The 17,270-nt window shown below is 48.9% G+C and overlaps 2 protein-coding genes across 2 annotated transcripts in view; one reads left to right on the forward strand and one right to left on the reverse strand.

Annotated features, from left to right (window-relative positions):
• Nucleotides 1-17,270, reverse strand: part of LOC148042286 (SLAM family member 6-like) — a 979,974-nt gene that overhangs the window by 947,395 nt on the left and 15,309 nt on the right. The window lies entirely within an intron of this gene.
• LOC148042311 (uncharacterized) overlaps nt 1-17,270 on the forward strand; it is a 47,353-nt gene that overhangs the window by 15,077 nt on the left and 15,006 nt on the right. The window contains 1 exon segment of the mRNA XM_087702988.1: nt 2,253-4,263. Coding sequence (XP_087559114.1) covers nt 2,253-4,263 — 2,011 coding nt within the window.

A 17,270-nucleotide genomic window follows, 5' to 3' on the forward strand; every position in this document is an offset into this window, starting at 1 on the left:
CCAAGATTACGAAAGAAAGGAGCTCCCAGAGGGCTGCAGAATTGGGATCGGCAGAAAGGGAGCAACAGAATATCAGAGTTGGAAGGGACCTTGGAGGTCTTCTAGTCCAACCCCCTGCACAAGGAGCCTAGACCATTCCAGACAAACAGCTGTCCAGTCAATTCTTGAAAGCCTCCAGTGATGGAGCCCCCACATCTTCTGAACTGTTCCACTGGCTAATTGTTCTGTCAGGAAATTCGTCCTTAATTAAGTTTCCATCCGTTGTTCCTTGTCGAGCCTTCAGGGGCTTTGGAGAATAGCTTGACCCCCTTCCTCCTCTCTGGGGCAGCCCCTCAAATACTGGAAGGCAGCTCTCATGTCACCCCTAGTCCTTCTCTCCATCAAAGTAGCCATGCAACCGTTCCTCATATGTTTTAGCCTCCAGGCCCTTAATCCTCTCGGCTGCCCTTCTCTGCACACTTTCGATAAGGTTTCAGCGTCTTTTTGGTATTGTGGTGACCAAAACTGGAAAGGCAGCAGAAACGACGAGTCCTCTGGAGGAGAAAGGGAGCTCCCCTCCCCATTATCCTATGACTCATCTGCTCCGCTCCTAAAAGCCAGGAGGAAAACATGCCCGTTGCCCCTACCAGCCTTGCAAGTCGGAGCAAAATGCCAGGCTTCCGTTTCCAGGGAGAGCTTTTCCCTGAATGCCAGCAGAGCAGAGTTTTGTCTCCCCCCTGCTCAGCCCCAAAGGGAGGAGGAGGAGGAGGGGTCCTTTCCCCCCCCTGCAGGAAAGGGTGGGGGGATCCCCTCCTGGGATCCGCTTCTTCCCCCCCCCCTTGGGATCCCTGTCTTTCCAGTGGATCCCCCCGTCCCTCCTTGGCTCCCTTGTCTCCCAATGGCTCCCGGGATCCCCTCGGGCTGAGCTCCGTCCCTTCCCGGGATCCCTTCGGCTGCTCGGCTCCTGGCCCGGCGGTTCTCCTCCTGGGGGTGGAAGGGCCTTTTCCCAGGGGTCGCCCGAGAGCCCCGGGGGGAGCCTGGAAGTCTTCGGAGCCTGCGTGCTGCTGCGTCTCCCTGGCAGGAGAAGCCGGGGAAGGGAGGACGCGGGCCTTCCCTTCGGAGCCTCCCCTTCAGCTCCCCGGGCGAAGCTCCGCCGCCCCCGCCAGGAGCCTCCCGCGCCCAAAGGAGCCGCCCGAAGGGAAGGGGCGGCGGGAGGGGCGGAGCCACCGCGGATCCTCCCACCGAAGCCCCGCCCTCCCTCCGCCTGTCCGTGTAGCTGGCTGTGGGCGGGGGGGCGGGGCGGAAGGAGGGGCCGGAGTGGGGACAGACGCGCAAGCGCAGATGACGCTGGGAAAGCACCTCCCTCCCAGCGACGGCGCTCGATGGGCGGAGCTACGGAGGCCGAGAGGGACCGTTGCTGAGGGGGAAAACCAAGCGCGGAGAATGAAATAAAGGAAAGGAACGTGGCGGCGAAGCGAAGGCTGGAGCCCAATTGGGCGCTTGGGGGTCACCGCCGCAGGAGGAACCGTGTCGAACGGCATCAGGAAGGCTGAGAACCGAACTGTTCTAGCGGGTCCCTTTCTCTCTTTCGGGGGAACGACAAGTAGGCGGTGCCTGGAGAGGAGGAGGCGGGGCTTCGCAAGAAGGCGGGGCTGGGAAACGGAGCGCCTTCACTTTCGGAACCAGAGAGCTGACGGAAGGAGCGGTTCCCTTCGGAGGAGGCGGAGAAACCTGAAGTAAGTAGAGGCTGCTGGGACGGAGGGGCAGCCTCCGAGGGTCTCCTTCGGGTCCTCGGGAGGGGAGGCCTCCGCCTGGGCCTCTCCTGCGGTGAGGGGGACGCCGCCGTGACCCGCCTCTCTTTCTCCCCTGCAGGAGGACGGAGGAGCCCGGCGGGGGAGGGAAGGAAGGAAGCGCCGCCCGAGAGGAGGAGGAGAGCGGGCTCCGCGGAGCAGCCCCGGAAGACGGCGGGGAAAGGCCGGGGGAGCTCCGGAGCTGCAGGAGGGATGAGCCCAGCGGGAGCCCGGGAAAGGCGGCTGCCTGGAGGGCGATACGAGGAGGAGGAAACGGGGGGAGACGCCGAGACGGGCCTGGAGGGCGGATGGTCCTTCGGAAGACCCCGGAATCCCCAAAGGATCCAGGAGGAAGAAGAGAGATATCAGTGCCCGGAATGTGAAAAATTCTTCAAGGGAAATCAGTGTCTTCGAAAGCATCTAAAGGTCCATTCAGGAGAAAATCCTCATAAATGTCTGGAGTGTGGAAAGAGCTTCAGTGAGAGGAGCAACCTTTATACACATCAAAAGATCCACACAGGAGAACAACCTCATCAATGCCTGGAGTGTGGAAAGAGCTTCAGTGAGAGGAGCCACCTTAATACACACCAAAAGATCCACACAGGAGAAAAACCTCATAAATGTCTGGAGTGTGGAAAGAGCTTCAGTCAGAGGGGCAACCTTTATGCACATCAAAGGATCCACACAGGAGAAAAACCTCATAAATGTTTGGAGTGTGGAAGGAGCTTCAGTGAGAGGAGCAACCTTTATACACATCAAAGGATCCACACAGGAGAAAAACCTCATGAATGCCTGGAGTGTGGAAAGAGCTTCAGTCAGAGGGGCAACCTTTATGCACATCAAAGGATCCACACAGGAGAAAAACCTCATAAATGTTTGGAGTGTGGAAGGAGCTTCAGTGAGAGGAGCAACCTTTATACACATCAAAGGATCCACACAGGAGAAAAACCTCATGAATGCCTGGAGTGTGGAAAGAGCTTCAGTCAGAGGAGCAGCCTTTATAGACATCAAACGATCCACACAAGAGAAAAACCTCATGAATGCCTGGAGTGTGGAAAGAGCTTCAGTCGGAGGAGCGACCTTTATAAACATCAAAGGATCCACACAGGAGAAAAACCTCATAAATGCCTGGAGTGTGGAAAGAGCTTCAGTCAGAGGAGCAGCCTTTATAGACATCAAACGATCCACACAGGAGAAAAACCTCATGAATGCCTGGAGTGTGGAAAGAGCTTCAGTGTGAGGAGCAACCTTTATGCACATCAAAGGATCCACACAGGAGAAAAACCTCATAAATGTCTGGAGTGTGGAAAGAGCTTCAGTGAGAGGAGCCACCTTAATACACACCAAAAGATCCACACAGGAGAAAAACCTCATAAATGTCTGGAGTGTGGAAAAAGCTTCAGTCAGAGGAGCAATCTTTATGCACATCAAAGGATCCACACAGGAGAACAACCTCATAAATGTCTGGAGTGTGGAAAGAGCTTCAGTCAGAGGAGCAATCTTTATGCACATCAAAGGATCCACACAGGAGAACAACCTCATGAGTGTCTGGAGTGTGGAAAGAGCTTCAGTCAGAGGAGCAGCCTTTATAGACATCAAACGATCCACACAGGAGAAAAACCTCATGAATGTTTGGAGTGTGGAAAGAGCTTCAGTGAGAGGAGCAGCCTTTATAAACATCAAAGGATCCACACAGGAGAAAAACCTCATAAATGCCTGGAGTGTGGAAAGAGCTTCAGTCAGAGGAGCGACCTTTATAAACATCAAAGGATCCACACAGGAGAAAAACCTCATAAATGTCTGGAGTGTGGAAAGAGCTTCACTCAGAGGAGCAGCCTTTATGCACATCAAAGGATCCACACAGGAGAAAAACCTCATAAATGTCTCGAGTGTGGAAAGAGCTTCAGTGAGAGGAGCAGCCTTTATGCACATCAGAGGATCCACACAGGAGAAAAACCTCATAAATGCCTGGAGTGTGGAAAGAGCTTCAGTCGGAGGGGCAGCCTTTATGCGCGTCAAAGGATCCACACAGGAGAAAAACCTCATAAATGTCTGGAGTGTGGAAAGAGCTTCAGTCGGAGGGGCAGCCTTTATGCACATCAAAGGATCCACACAGGAGAAAAACCTCATAAATGTCTCGAGTGTGGAAAGAGCTTCACTGAGAGGAGCAGCCTTTATGCACATCAGAGGATCCACACAGGAGAAAAACCTCATAAATGTCTGGAGTGTGGAAAGAGCTTCAGTCAGAGGAGCCACCTTTATGCGCATCAAAGGATCCACACAGGAGAATAACCTCATAAATGCCTGCAGTGTGGAAAGAGCTTCAGTCAGAGGGGCAACCTTTATGCACATCAAAGGATCCACACAGGAGAAAAACCTCATAAATGTCTGGAGTGTGGAAAGAGCTTCAGTGAGAGGAGCAGCCTTTATGCACATCAGAGGATCCACACAGGAGAAAAACCTCATAAATGTCTGGAGTGTGGAAAGAGCTTCAGTCGGAGGGGCGACCTTTATGCACATCAAAGGATCCACACAGGAGAAAAACCTCATAAATGTCTGGAGTGTGGAAAGAGCTTCAATCAGAGGAGCAACCTTTATGCACATCAAAGGATCCACACAGGAGAAAAACCTCATAAATGTCTGGAGTGTGGAAAGAGCTTCAATCAGAAGAGCAACCTTTATGCACACCAAAGGATTCACACAGGGGAAAAAACCTCATAAATGCCTGTTGTGTGGAAAGAGCTTCAGTCAAAAGGGAAACTTATTCAGCATCAAATAATCCACACTACAGAGAAACTCTACCAATGCCTGGAGTGGGGAAAGAGCTATACTGAGCGTAGAGGCCTCCATCAAGACCAAATAATTCACAAGGGCGTGGGAGAAGTCACAGAGTGTATCTCGGGAATTGAATTTTGCATCCAGTTTGGCCAATTGTGAATTGACACGCTAGGGATTTGTCCCAAGTGCACAAACTTCCAGTGTCCTAACAAAGCAACAGAATAATGATATCCATGATAATTGTAGTTCCAATAAGGGGGTTGAGTAAAGAGGAGATTAAGAAAAGTAAATAGTTGCCAAATAAGGGAGTTTCCCAGGCTGATTAAGAAAGGACTTTTTCAAGTGTACATGCTAGAAGTTTCAACTGGCTACAATGAGATGCCATTTCTCATGTGAATGTTCTCTTCTGTAATGCAATTCTCATTTCAGTGCTGGTGCTTAATATTATGGGATGTTACTGTCCACGTCTCTGATATAACTGTAGCTGAGCAGGATGATTTCTTCCATGCTTTAAAAACAGACTGATCTATATTTATAAATATATGTTTTCTATATTTTTTTAAAAAAATCTTATTTCTTCCATACAATCAATTTTTCTTTTCTACTTTTTGTACTGTGTTGAGTATAAAATGAAACCCGGTTCTGTTTCCTCTTTGGTTGAGGGAAATCTGTTTGCTACAATTCTCTAATAAATTGCTTTTAAATTAACATCCCACTTGGTGCTTAATTGGAACAATTGTTCTGTCATTATTTGATTCGCTCTATATGGGTTTTCCAAATGTCTGAACCATGTAAGACCATCTCCGGACATCTGACACTCTTGCCAGTTGGATCCCCAGAATGGTCCCCTTGTCTTCCAGCAGAAACCGCTACAAGGGACTCTCTTAAGGCCAAGAAAACTTCATATTCTCCTATCTCACCTCTTCGACCTCCCACCAGGTGCAGCGATTAGGTGTTTCCCAGTTGTCAGGATGGTTAAAGTCCCCTATTTTTATGCTTCCTGTTAACCAGCTAAATGATTAGCAAAAGGTTCTTCTAGTTCCTCTGATTGGATAATCCGGAGTTTACACCTATGGTAACCACATTCCGTTTTCCTTTCATAATAACCCAAGTGCATTTAATGAGGGATTGGGGGGGGGGGGGTAGTGGTTTTTTTTTTTTTTTTTTTGCAATTCTAAAAAGGGTTAGCTGTTGATGTGTAACTTCACCTCTTCTTCCATTGCGTCTGTTTTGAAATTTTTAAATGCTTCTGGGTTTCATCCCACCAGGTTTCAGTAATGGCAAGAATGTGTTTGTTCTCATGCACTAAGAGAAAATTTACTCAATCATTGAATTGAACAACATGGATGTCCTTTAAAAAATACACAGCTAATAACTTTTGTCTTAGCAAGAATTGCAGTTGAACTTATACACCGCTTTACAGCCTTCTCTAAGGGGTTTACAGGAGTTAGCATATTGCTCTCAACAATCTGTAAGCACTTTCCGGCCCAGTCCCTGAACTCCTAGAGCAAATCTTTTGAGTAGATCTCTTCAGGAAAGAGCCTCTGCAATGCATGGCCTTCGTGAAAAGAGGATCTATGCTGCTGTCCTGAAAGTGGGCACCATTCTGAGAGCACCTGCAATGATTTTTGGCCACTCCAACATGGCAGCCACTTTGTGGACAGCACTCCGTGGCTTCCACTCTATAGGGAAGCTGAGGGCCAAAGCAGCTGCTCTCTTCCAGCATCCTCCTCTATTGGGATTCTGGAGATCCTCTTTGGAAGGACGTATGATCCACAGCCCTGCCTTAATGGAACTTCCACATGCAGGGAAGTAGGCAGTGGGGCACCCCGAGGGTCTCCCTGGGGCCCAATACTCTTTCCTTAGGAATACCAACTAGCATTAATTATTAGGTAAGCGGGGAAGGAACGGAAGGGAGCAGGAAGGGACCTGGGGTGGGGGGTCACTTAGTGAGACAGCCAATTGATCGACAAACACAAGATGTGAGACCAGAATATTCTTTTATTTTGGTACCAGGATAGAAGGACCCTGGCCTTGAAAGCCTCCAAGTCCCAGATTACAGTTTGACACTCAATTTGTATACTCCAAGGTGAGTCACACAGACTTCCTTGCCCTGCCAATAATGCCTGTAGTATTTATTGGTTAGCTGAGTTACAGTCCCCCCCCCAAAGCCTTTACACTTGTTATTCTTAAATAGCTACACCTCAGGCCACCTATTGTCTATCCCAGGTCACAGGTATCTTGCAAAGCTTCTAGTTTCATGTTCTAGCCATGTGGTTTTGGGGGTTTTCCTGTAAGGGGGCTATTCTTGCATTCAACATCCTGGCTAAGTGGTTTCTGACAGGTAAATTGTTTCCTTCTGTGGAAGCCCAAAGATTCAGGAAAGAATTGCAATTGAGTCCAAGGCCCCAGAATGAGAAGTGAGGATGGAAGGTGGAATAAATTATGATTACGCTCAGGTACCAAGAAGAGTTTCCCACAAAAGGAAAATAAGGCCAGGAGAGAAACTACACAGAGGTTCCTGGACTACAAAGAGGGGGGGGGGGGGAGAGACATCAGTATTCTAAAGTCACTTTTATCTTCTTCCCTGAAGGATTTGACCCTCCCAAATGTAGGCGACACACAACAATCAAAACGTGCTTTAACTTTTGCAAAACCGCCAGGAGCCTCCGGGGTTCAGGTGGCCGGGAAATTTCAATGGTGTTGATTATAAGACCCGGAAGGATGGCGACATTCAAGGCTTCTTTCAGGCTGGCAATACCCATCGCGACCTCGCCCGCTCCTCCTTCCAGCGGGGGGAGGAAGGGGGTCTTGGTGCCAGGCGGCCAGCAGTACCTGGACCCCCTGCAACCCCCCTTCTCCCCCCCACCCGCCCCAGGAGGAAAGGGGGCCACGCGGAGATGCCCAGGGGCTGCAGGCTGAATGGGGCGGGGAAGGGAGCAGCTCCGGGGAGGCAGCAAGGGTTCCGGCACAGGAAAGCCGAGGCTGCCCATGGGACCCTCCGTCCGTTCCCGTCCATTGCAGCCCCTTTGGGAATCCCCCATTCGCCCCCATCGCCCTCCGCCCTCTTTAGTTTGGCTAAGCCGGGCGAAGTGGAGGGAGCGGCGGGGCGGAGCCAGCGGCGCAAGGGAGGAGCCAAACGAGGGAGGGAAGGCGGCCGCTGCAGAGTCGAGTAGGGGGTGTGGCCCGGCGGCAGCCCGCCAATGGGGTGGGGCAGAAGCTGCTCCGATGCAAATGAGGCGAACTGGCGGGGAAAGCGCAGGGGGCGGGACTAGAAGAGGAAGAGGCGGGGCTTGGCTGAAGAAGGAGACCCTCACTTTCGGATTCCATGCAGCCGCTGAACGACTTTCCCGATTCGAGTGCGCATGCGGCCTGATGCAGGTGGGGGGGGGGAGCAGGGGATGCATTTATTAGCCAGAGCACATTTATTTCTTTAGAGTACTATCCTGTTCTGTTCATTTGTCCAATTTTCTCTCCCAGCTTTCATTGTACATAAACGTTTATCTTCAGAATAAACCTACCTACCTACCTCTCATCTACCTATTGAAAAGTAGCAACAACTGACCCTACATTAGAACAATTGAGGCTGTATGTTGAAACTGCCAAGTAGGAGTGTAACAACTTTTTTATTCTATTGATATGCAGCAAACATCATTACTTTAGTGACCAAAGTTACAATGGCATTGAAAAAAGTGACTCATGACCATTTTTCACACTTAGCGACCGTTGCAACCATTTTTCACACTTAGCGACCGTTGCAGCATCCTCATGGTCACGTGATCAAAATTTTGTTTGGCAACAGATTCGTATTTATGCTGGTTTCAGTGTCCTGGGGTGACTTTTTGACCAAATATAAAATTTTTTAATGAAGCCCCCTCCCCCCCTGGTAAAGAGGGACACCATTGACGGGGGGGGGGGGCGGCGGCGGCTTGATTAAAATTTTTATATTTTGTCAAAAGGTCACACAAGGCGATTATATGACCCCAGGACACTGAAAGCATCATAAATATGAATCTGTTGCCAAACATCAAAATTTTGATCACGTGACCATGAGGATGCTTCAAAGGTCGCTAAGTGTGAAAAATGGTCACTAAGTGTGAAAAATGGTCATCGGCTGTTGTAACTTTGGTCACTAAATTAACTGTTTGAAAGCTAAAGCTAGCTTGCATTATGCTAGCTTACATTTTCAAGAGAGAGAAGCTAAACTCCTTATTAGAATTGAAATAGAAATGAGTAGATTAGAGTACAATAGTTTATTACCCAAGTGTAATTGGACACAAAAGGAATTTGTCTTCGGTGTACATAAATAAAATAAAATACAATACATTCATCAAGAATCATAAGCTACAACACAGTGATAGTCTCTCTCTCTCTCTCTCTCTCTCTCTCTCTCTCACACACACACACACACACACACAAATACACACAGACTCCTCCTCTGGATTCAATGGGGTTTAGGAAATCCCCCCACCCTCATACACTCCCCTTTCTTTCTTTCTTTCTCTCTTCCCTTCTCTGGATTCAATGGGGTTTAGGAAATCCCCCCACCCTCATACACTCCCCTTTCTTTCTTTCTCTCTTCCCTCCTCTGGATTCATTGGGGTTTAGGAAATCCCCCCCTCATACACTCCCCTTTCTTTCTTTCTTTCTCTCTTCCCTTCTCTGGATTCAATGGGGTTTAGGAAATCCCCCCATCCTCATACACTCCCCTTTCTTTCTTTCTCTCTTCCCTCCTCTGGATTCAATGGGGTTTAGGAAATCCCCCCACCCTCATACACTCCCCTTTCTTTCTTTCTCTCTTCCCTCCTCTGGATTCATTGGGGTTTAGGAAATCCCCCCCCTCATACACTCCCCTTTCTTTCTTTCTTTCTTTCTCTCTTCCCTTCTCTGGATTCAATGGGGTTTAGGAAATCCCCCCATCCTCATACACTCCCCTTTCTTTCTTTCTCTCTTCCCTCCTCTGGATTCAATGGGGTTTAGGAAATCTCCCACCCTCATACACTCCCCTTTCTTTCTTTCTCTCTTCCCTCCTCTGGATTCAATGGGGTTTAGGAAATCCCCCCACCCTCATACACTCCCCTTTCTTTCTTTCTTTCTCTCTTCCCTTCTCTGGATTCAATGGGGTTTAGGAAATCCCCCCACCCTCATACACTACCCTTTCTTTCTTTCTCTCTTCCCTCCTCTGGATTCAATGGGGTTTAGGAAATCTCCCACCCTCATACACTCCCCTTTCTTTCTTTCTTTCTCTCTTCCCTTCTCTGGATTCAATGGGGTTTAGGAAATCTCCCACCCTCATACACTCCCCTTTCTTTCTTTCTCTCTTCCCTTCTCTGGATTCAATGGGGTTTAGGAAATCCCCCCACCCTCATACACTCCCCTTTCTTTCTTTCTTTCTCTCTTCCCTTCTCTGGATTCAATGGGGTTTAGGAAATCCCCCCACCCTCATACACTCCCCTTTCTTTCTTTCTCTCTTCCCTCCTCTGGATTCAATGGGGTTTAGGAAATCTCCCACCCTCATACACTCCCCTTTCTTTCTTTCTTTCTCTCTTCCCTTCTCTGGATTCAATGGGGTTTAGGAAATCCCCCCCCTCATACACTCCCCTTTCTTTCTTTCTCTCTTCCCTCCTCTGGATTCATTGGGGTTTAGGAAATCCCCCACCTCATACACTCCCCTTTCTTTCTTTCTCTCTTCCCTCCTCTGGATTCAATGGGGTTTAGGAAATCTCCCACCCTCATACACTCCCCTTTCTTTCTTTCTCTCTTCCCTCCTCTGGATTCAATGGGGTTTAGGAAATCCCCCCCCTCATACACTCCCCTTTCTTTCTTTCTCTCTTCCCTCCTCTGGATTCAATGGGGTTTAGGAAATCTCCCACCCTCATACACTCCCCTTTCTTTCTTTCTTTCTTTCTCTCTTCCCTTCTCTGGATTCAATGGGGTTTAGGAAATCCCCCCACCCTCATACACTCCCCTTTCTTTCTTTCTCTCTTCCCTCCTCTGGATTCAATGGGGTTTAGGAAATCCCCCCCCTCATACACTCCCCTTTCTTTCTTTCTTTCTCTCTTCCCTTCTCTGGATTCAATGGGGTTTAGGAAATCCCCCCATCCTCATACACTCCCCTTTCTTTCTTTCTCTCTTCCCTCCTCTGGATTCAATGGGGTTTAGGAAATCTCCCACCCTCATACACTCCCCTTTCTTTCTTTCTCTCTTCCCTCCTCTGGATTCAATGGGGTTTAGGAAATCCCCCCACCCTCATACACTCCCCTTTCTTTCTTTCTTTCTCTCTTCCCTTCTCTGGATTCAATGGGGTTTAGGAAATCCCCCCACCCTCATACACTACCCTTTCTTTCTTTCTCTCTTCCCTCCTCTGGATTCAATGGGGTTTAGGAAATCTCCCACCCTCATACACTCCCCTTTCTTTCTTTCTTTCTCTCTTCCCTTCTCTGGATTCAATGGGGTTTAGGAAATCTCCCACCCTCATACACTCCCCTTTCTTTCTTTCTCTCTTCCCTTCTCTGGATTCAATGGGGTTTAGGAAATCCCCCCACCCTCATACACTCCCCTTTCTTTCTTTCTTTCTCTCTTCCCTTCTCTGGATTCAATGGGGTTTAGGAAATCCCCCCACCCTCATACACTCCCCTTTCTTTCTTTCTCTCTTCCCTCCTCTGGATTCAATGGGGTTTAGGAAATCTCCCACCCTCATACACTCCCCTTTCTTTCTTTCTTTCTCTCTTCCCTTCTCTGGATTCAATGGGGTTTAGGAAATCCCCCCCCTCATACACTCCCCTTTCTTTCTTTCTCTCTTCCCTCCTCTGGATTCATTGGGGTTTAGGAAATCCCCCACCTCATACACTCCCCTTTCTTTCTTTCTCTCTTCCCTCCTCTGGATTCAATGGGGTTTAGGAAATCTCCCACCCTCATACACTCCCCTTTCTTTCTTTCTCTCTTCCCTCCTCTGGATTCAATGGGGTTTAGGAAATCCCCCCACCCTCATACACTCCCCTTTCTTTCTTTCTCTCTTCCCTCCTCTGGATTCAATGGGGTTTAGGAAATCCCCCCCACCCTCATACACTCCCCTTTCTTTCTTTCTCTCTTCCCTCCTCTGGATTCAATGGGGTTTAGGAAATCCCCCCACCCTCATACACTCCCCTTTCTTTCTTTCTCTCTTCCCTCCTCTGGATTCAATGGGGTTTAGGAAATCCCCCCCCTCATACACTCCCCTTTCTTTCTTTCTCTCTTCCCTCCTCTGGATTCATTGGGGTTTAAAAAATCCCCCCACCCTCATAAACTCCCCTTTCTTTCTTTCTCTCTTCCCTCCTCTGGATTCAATGGGGTTTAGGAAATCCCCCCACCCTCATACACTCCCCTTTCTTTCTTTCTCTCTTCCTTCCTCTGGATTCATTGGGGTTTAGGAAATCCCCCCACCCTCATACACTCCCCTTTCTTTCTTTCTCTCTTCCCTCCTCTGGATTCAATGAGGTTTAGGAAATCTCCCCACCCTCATACACTCCCCTTTCTTTCTTTCTCTCTTCCCTCCTCTGGATTCAATGGGGTTTAGGAAATCTCCCACCCTCATACACTCCCCTTTCTTTCTTTCTTTCTCTCTTCCCTCCTCTGGATTCAATGGGGTTTAGGAAATCCCCCCACCCTCATACACTCCCCTTTCTTTCTTTCTTTCTCTCTTCCCTCCTCTGGATTCAATGGGGTTTAGGAAATCCCCCCACCCTCATACACTCCCCTTTCTTTCTTTCTCTCTTCCCTCCTCTGGATTCAATGGGGTTTAGGAAATCTCCCACCCTCATACACTCCCCTTTCTTTCTTTCTTTCTTTCTCTCTTCCCTTCTCTGGATTCAATGGGGTTTAGGAAATCCCCCCACCCTCATACACTCCCCTTTCTTTCTTTCTCTCTTCCCTCCTCTGGATTCATTGGGGTTTAGGAAATCCCCCCACCCTCATACACTCCCCTTTCTTTCTTTCTCTCTTCCCTCCTCTGGATTCATTGGGGTTTAGGAAATCCCCCCCACCCTCATACACTCCCCTTTCTTTCTTTCTCTCTTCCCTCCTCTGGATTCAATGGGGTTTAGGAAATCTCCCACCCTCATACACTCCCCTTTCTTTCTTTCTTTCTCTCTTCCCTCCTCTGGATTCAATGGGGTTTAGGAAATCCCCCCACCCTCATACACTCCCCTTTCTTTCTTTCTTTCTCTCTTCCCTCCTCTGGATTCAATGGGGTTTAGGAAATCCCCCCACCCTCATACACTCCCCTTTCTTTCTTTCTCTCTTCCCTCCTCTGGATTCAATGGGGTTTAGGAAATCTCCCACCCTCATACACTCCCCTTTCTTTCTTTCTTTCTTTCTCTCTTCCCTTCTCTGGATTCAATGGGGTTTAGGAAATCCCCCCACCCTCATACACTCCCCTTTCTTTGTTTCTCTCTTCCCTCCTCTGGATTCAATGGGGTTTAGGAAATCCCCCCACCCTCATACACTCCCCCTTCTTTCTTTCTCTCTTCCCTCCTCTGGATTCAATGGGGTTTAGGAAATCCCCCCCCTCATACACTCCCCTTTCTTTCTTTCTCTCTTCCCTCCTCTGGATTCAATGGGGTTTAGGAAATCCCCCCACCCTCATACACTCCCCCTTCTTTCTTTCTCTCTTCCCTCCTCTGGATTCAATGGGGTTTAGGAAATCCCCCCCCCTCATACACTCCCCTTTCTTTCTTTCTCTCTTCCCTCCTCTGGATTCAATGGGGTTTAGGAAATCTCCCCACCCTCATACACTCCCCTTTCTTTCTTTCTCTCTTCCCTCCTCTGGATTCAATGGGGTTTAGGAAATCCCCCCCCTCATACACTCCCCTTTCTTTCTTTCTCTCTTCCCTCCTCTGGATTCAATGGGGTTTAGGAAATCCCCCCCCTCATACACTCCCCTTTCTTTCTTTCTCTCTTCCCTCCTCTGGATTCATTGGGGTTTAGGAAATCCCCCACCTCATACACTCCCCTTTCTTTCTTTCTCTCTTCCCTCCTCTGGATTCAATGGGGTTTAGGAAATCCCCCCCCTCATACACTCCCCTTTCTTTCTTTCTCTCTTCCCTCCTCTGGATTCAATGGGGTTTAGGAAATCTCCCACCCTCATACACTCCCCTTTCTTTGTTTCTCTCTTCCCTCCTCTGGATTCAATGGGGTTTAGGAAATCTCCCCACCCTCATACACTCCCCTTTCTTTCTTTCTCTCTTCCCTCCTCTGGATTCAATGGGGTTTAGGAAATCCCCCCCTCATACACTCCCCTTTCTTTCTTTCTCTCTTCCCTCCTCTGGATTCAATGGGGTTTAGGAAATCCCCCCCCTCATACACTCCCCTTTCTTTCTTTCTCTCTTCCCTCCTCTGGATTCAATGGGGTTTAGGAAATCTCCCACCCTCATACACTCCCCTTTCTTTCTTTCTTTCTTTTTTCCCTCCTCTGGATTCAATGGGGTTTAGGAAATCTCCCCACCGTCATACACTCCCCTTTCTTTCTTTCTCTCTTCCTTCCTCTGGATTCAATGGGGTTTAGGAAATCCCCCCACCCACATACACTCCCCTTTCTTTCTTTCTCTCTTCCCTCCTCTGGATTCAATGGGGTTTAGGAAATCTCCCACCCTCATACACTCCCCTTTCTTTCTTTCTTTCTCTCTTCCCTCCTCTGGATTCAATGGGGTTTAGGAAATCTCCCACCCTCATACACTCCCCTTTCTTTCTTTCTTTCTCTCTTCCCTCCTCTGGATTCAATGGGGTTTAGGAAATCCCCCCACCCTCATACACTCCCCTTTCTTTCTTTCTCTCTTCCCTCCTCTGGATTCAATGGGGTTTAGGAAATCCCCCCACCCTCATACACTCCCCTTTCTTTCTTTCTCTCTTCCCTCCTCTGGATTCAATGGGGTTTAGGAAATCCCCCCCCCCCTCATACACTCCCCTTTCTTTCTTTCTCTCTTCCCTCCTCTGGATTCAATGGGGTTTAGGAAATCTCCCACCCTCATACACTCCCCTTTCTTTCTTTCTCTCTTCCCTCCTCTGGATTAAATGGGGTTTAGGAAATCCCCCCCCCCCTCATACACTCCCCTTTCTTTCTTTCTCTCTTCCCTCCTCTGGATTCAATGGGGTTTAGGAAATCTCCCACCCTCATACACTCCCCTTTCTTTCTTTCTCTCTTCCCTCCTCTGGATTCAATGGGGTTTAGGAAATCCCCCCCCTCATACACTCCCCTTTCTTTCTTTCTCTCTTCCCTCCTCTGGATTCATTGGGGTTTAGGAAATCCCCCACCTCATACACTCCCCTTTCTTTCTTTCTCTCTTCCCTCCTCTGGATTCAATGGGGTTTAGGAAATCCCCCCCCTCATACACTCCCCTTTCTTTCTTTCTCTCTTCCCTCCTCTGGATTCAATGGGGTTTAGGAAATCTCCCACCCTCATACACTCCCCTTTCTTTGTTTCTCTCTTCCCTCCTCTGGATTCAATGGGGTTTAGGAAATCTCCCCACCCTCATACACTCCCCTTTCTTTCTTTCTCTCTTCCCTCCTCTGGATTCAATGGGGTTTAGGAAATCCCCCCCTCATACACTCCCCTTTCTTTCTTTCTCTCTTCCCTCCTCTGGATTCAATGGGGTTTAGGAAATCCCCCCCCTCATACACTCCCCTTTCTTTCTTTCTCTCTTCCCTCCTCTGGATTCAATGGGGTTTAGGAAATCTCCCACCCTCATACACTCCCCTTTCTTTCTTTCTTTCTTTTTTCCCTCCTCTGGATTCAATGGGGTTTAGGAAATCTCCCCACCGTCATACACTCCCCTTTCTTTCTTTCTCTCTTCCTTCCTCTGGATTCAATGGGGTTTAGGAAATCCCCCCACCCACATACACTCCCCTTTCTTTCTTTCTCTCTTCCCTCCTCTGGATTCAATGGGGTTTAGGAAATCTCCCACCCTCATACACTCCCCTTTCTTTCTTTCTTTCTCTCTTCCCTCCTCTGGATTCAATGGGGTTTAGGAAATCTCCCACCCTCATACACTCCCCTTTCTTTCTTTCTTTCTCTCTTCCCTCCTCTGGATTCAATGGGGTTTAGGAAATCCCCCCACCCTCATACACTCCCCTTTCTTTCTTTCTCTCTTCCCTCCTCTGGATTCAATGGGGTTTAGGAAATCCCCCCACCCTCATACACTCCCCTTTCTTTCTTTCTCTCTTCCCTCCTCTGGATTCAATGGGGTTTAGGAAATCCCCCCCCCCTCATACACTCCCCTTTCTTTCTTTCTCTCTTCCCTCCTCTGGATTCAATGGGGTTTAGGAAATCTCCCACCCTCATACACTCCCCTTTCTTTCTTTCTCTCTTCCCTCCTCTGGATTAAATGGGGTTTAGGAAATCCCCCCACCCTCATACACTCCCTCTTTCTTTCTCCCTTCTCTCTCCTCTTTGTCTCTTTCTGTCTCTCATCCTCTTTTTCTTTGTCTCTCTTCTCTTTCTCTCTCCTTCTTTTCCATTCTTCTGTCACTTTCTCTCTCCTTCTCCCTTCTCTCTCCTCTTTGTCTCTTTCTCTCAGTCTCTCTTATCTTTCTCCTCCTTTTCCATTCTTCTATCACTTTTTCTCTCCTTCTCCCTTTTCTCTCCTCTTTGTCTCTTTCTCTCTCTCTCTTACCCTTTCTTTCTTTCTCTCTCCTTCTTTCCCACTCTTCTGTCACATTCTCTCTCTTTCTCTGTCTCTTTCTGTCTCTCTCCCCTCTTTTTTCTTCCTCTCTCCCACTCTTTTATCACTTTCTCTCTACCACCCAACCTGTCCCCATACTTATCTTTGACTGATCATGTTTGCAATAATTTACCTTTTCTAAATAGGCGTAGTTCCCTTACCAGATCCCTCGCTCAATCAAACACACACACACACACACACAAACCATTTTTCTCCAAACTTTGGTCACAGCAGGGTTCTGACTTCGGCTGGTGGGAACAGCTTTCCCCTTTCCCCGTCCAGTTTGGCAACAAGTCTAGCGGAGGGCTGTCCCCATCCCCGATGACGGGGCGGAGCGGGGATAGCAAGAAGGCAGGCCTGGCTCTTCTTGGCTTCTGCCTCTCCTAGCAGCATACAAGAAACCCCACGATCTCCGGTCTCTCTTAACTTAGATACGGAAACGGCCAATAGGAATGGCTCGTGGTCACAGATCAAAAGAGGAGATCGCGACGGAGAAAGAGCATACATTAGCGCTGCCCTCCCTCCCTTCCCTACTTCTGCGCATCTCGAAACCACAGAACAGGTGGAATTTGTCCCGACGTTTTTCCCACGGACAATGAGCTCTCCCTTGAGACCTTTGGAGATTCGGACCCTCTCCACTCTTCAATGAGACCTTTTACGATACAGCCACGTCAGCTGGTGAATTTTGCCATTTTATCTACTTCTGTAGAACCCCTTTCTGCCAGGGCTACCAGGATACCTAAAAATAGGAGTTGTGACTTGTCGCAGGTGGACTGGTCTGTCATGATGGCAAAGGCAAACAGCTGTGGTGTTGGAGTGTTAAACCGAAAAGGATTTTCCTCCCGCCCCGGCTGAGTGAATGAATTTGGGATCGCCGGGGCAGGAGAGCGAGGGAGCAGCCGCCCGAGAACTTCCACGTGGTTCCAGAGCTTTTGCCGCCCATGCCAGCGCAGCACAGGGGCTGGCTGTGAACTCCGCAAAGGGGAAGAAGGGGGCTGTCTCCTCCCCCAAGCCCCTCCCGATTCCCACG

The sequence above is a fragment of the Thamnophis sirtalis genome, unplaced genomic scaffold (assembly GCF_051295495.1).
Source record: "Thamnophis sirtalis isolate CommonGarterSnake01/CBP01778 unplaced genomic scaffold, rThaSir2_p1.2 scaffold_18, whole genome shotgun sequence".
Taxonomy (NCBI): Eukaryota; Metazoa; Chordata; class Lepidosauria; order Squamata; family Natricidae; genus Thamnophis; species Thamnophis sirtalis.